This window comes from Bison bison, unplaced genomic scaffold (assembly GCF_000754665.1).
Source record: "Bison bison bison isolate TAMUID 2011002044 unplaced genomic scaffold, Bison_UMD1.0 scf7180017864080, whole genome shotgun sequence".
NCBI lineage: Eukaryota > Metazoa > Chordata > Mammalia > Artiodactyla > Bovidae > Bison > Bison bison.
The window spans coordinates 5,653,929-5,655,200 of NW_011494652.1; the positions used below are offsets into that span (position 1 = coordinate 5,653,929).

A 1,272-nucleotide genomic window follows, 5' to 3' on the forward strand; every position below is an offset into this window, starting at 1 on the left:
CGCTGACTACAGGACTGGTTCCTGGACACCTCATCTGATCACTCTGCTATCTCGCTCTGCACCATCACGGCCCTGGGCGAGCAGTGCGGGGCGGGGGTGCCGTCAGGAGGCCTGCACATTACTCAGGCTGAGTCGGGGCCGAGGCTTCGGGGAGGGATAGAGACCCTCTTGTGGGCAAGAGAATGGGGGTGACCGGGGGAACAGCTGCCCCACCATCATCCCTGGCAGGCCCCAACAAGGGGTCCGGGGCAGGCAGCCTTAGCTTGTGGAGTAGAAAGGGAAGGCCCTGCCGGATCACACAGCTTAGAGCAGGCTGAGCTGGGCTCCTGCCTCCCCTGCCCTCCACGGTCCACCCTTGGAGACTGGCTGTGCCCAGCAGGCCCCTCTCTGCAGATGTAAATGAGTGCCTGACCATTCCTGAGGCCTGCAAGGGGGAAATGAAATGTATCAACCATTATGGGGGCTACCTGTGCCTGCCCCGCTCGGCTGCTGTCATCAATGACCTGCATGGAGAGGGACCCCCACCGCCTGTGCCCCCTGCTGAACACCCCCACCCCTGCCTCCCGGGCTATGAGCCCGATGAGCAAGAGCGCTGCGTGGGTGAGTAGGCCGCCAATCTTTCTAACAGGTGTCTAGAATTGCCTTTTAAAAACGCATACCTCATGTTCCTCCCTTGCTCAAAAGCCTCCTCAGGGCACTGGGATAACATCCAGACCCTTGCCCAGGTCCTTACCTGCCACAGGTGGTCCCAGTTCCTGTGCCTGTCCTTCCCAGCCCCTCCTGTGGGACCCCCACCTCGACTGCTGCAGGTGCCGTGCGAGAGCTCTGCCCCTCGGCCTCTGCTCTGGCCCTTCTGGGTCTGGACCCCACCCCTGGGAGGCACGGACCTTGGAGAAAGGCCCTGGAATCAGTGCCCCTGGGAGTATGGGCAGGGCTTTGTCCTATGTATCCCTGACTTGGGGTCTCCCAGCTTAGGGGTGCCTTTCTCTTTAGCTCCAGGCTAGTAAACTCTTATTTGTGCCATTGGGCGGTGGGCCCACATGTTCCTGTTTTGGGGGTGTCAGTCACCCACACACTCACGTGAGCGGTACCCGACCTGTGCCCTCCCACGTGGAGGAGTCTTGTCATGTTGGGTGGTGCATGGGCTCCCAGGAGGGGGCTGAGCGGTGTGTCTTGCAGATGTGGACGAGTGTGCCCAGGCCCTGCACGACTGCCGCCCCAGCCAGGAGTGCCATAACCTGCCTGGCTCCTACCAGTGTACCTGTCCTGACG

At 61.6% G+C, this 1,272-nt stretch overlaps 1 protein-coding gene across 1 annotated transcript in view; it reads left to right on the forward strand.

The window, feature by feature from the left end:
• Positions 1-1,272, forward strand: part of EFEMP2 (EGF containing fibulin-like extracellular matrix protein 2) — a 6,836-nt gene that overhangs the window by 762 nt on the left and 4,802 nt on the right. The window contains exons 3-4 of the mRNA XM_010837841.1: positions 394-600; positions 1,180-1,272. Of these exons, the coding sequence (XP_010836143.1) occupies positions 394-600; positions 1,180-1,272 (300 nt within the window). The remainder of the gene's footprint in view (positions 1-393; positions 601-1,179) is intronic.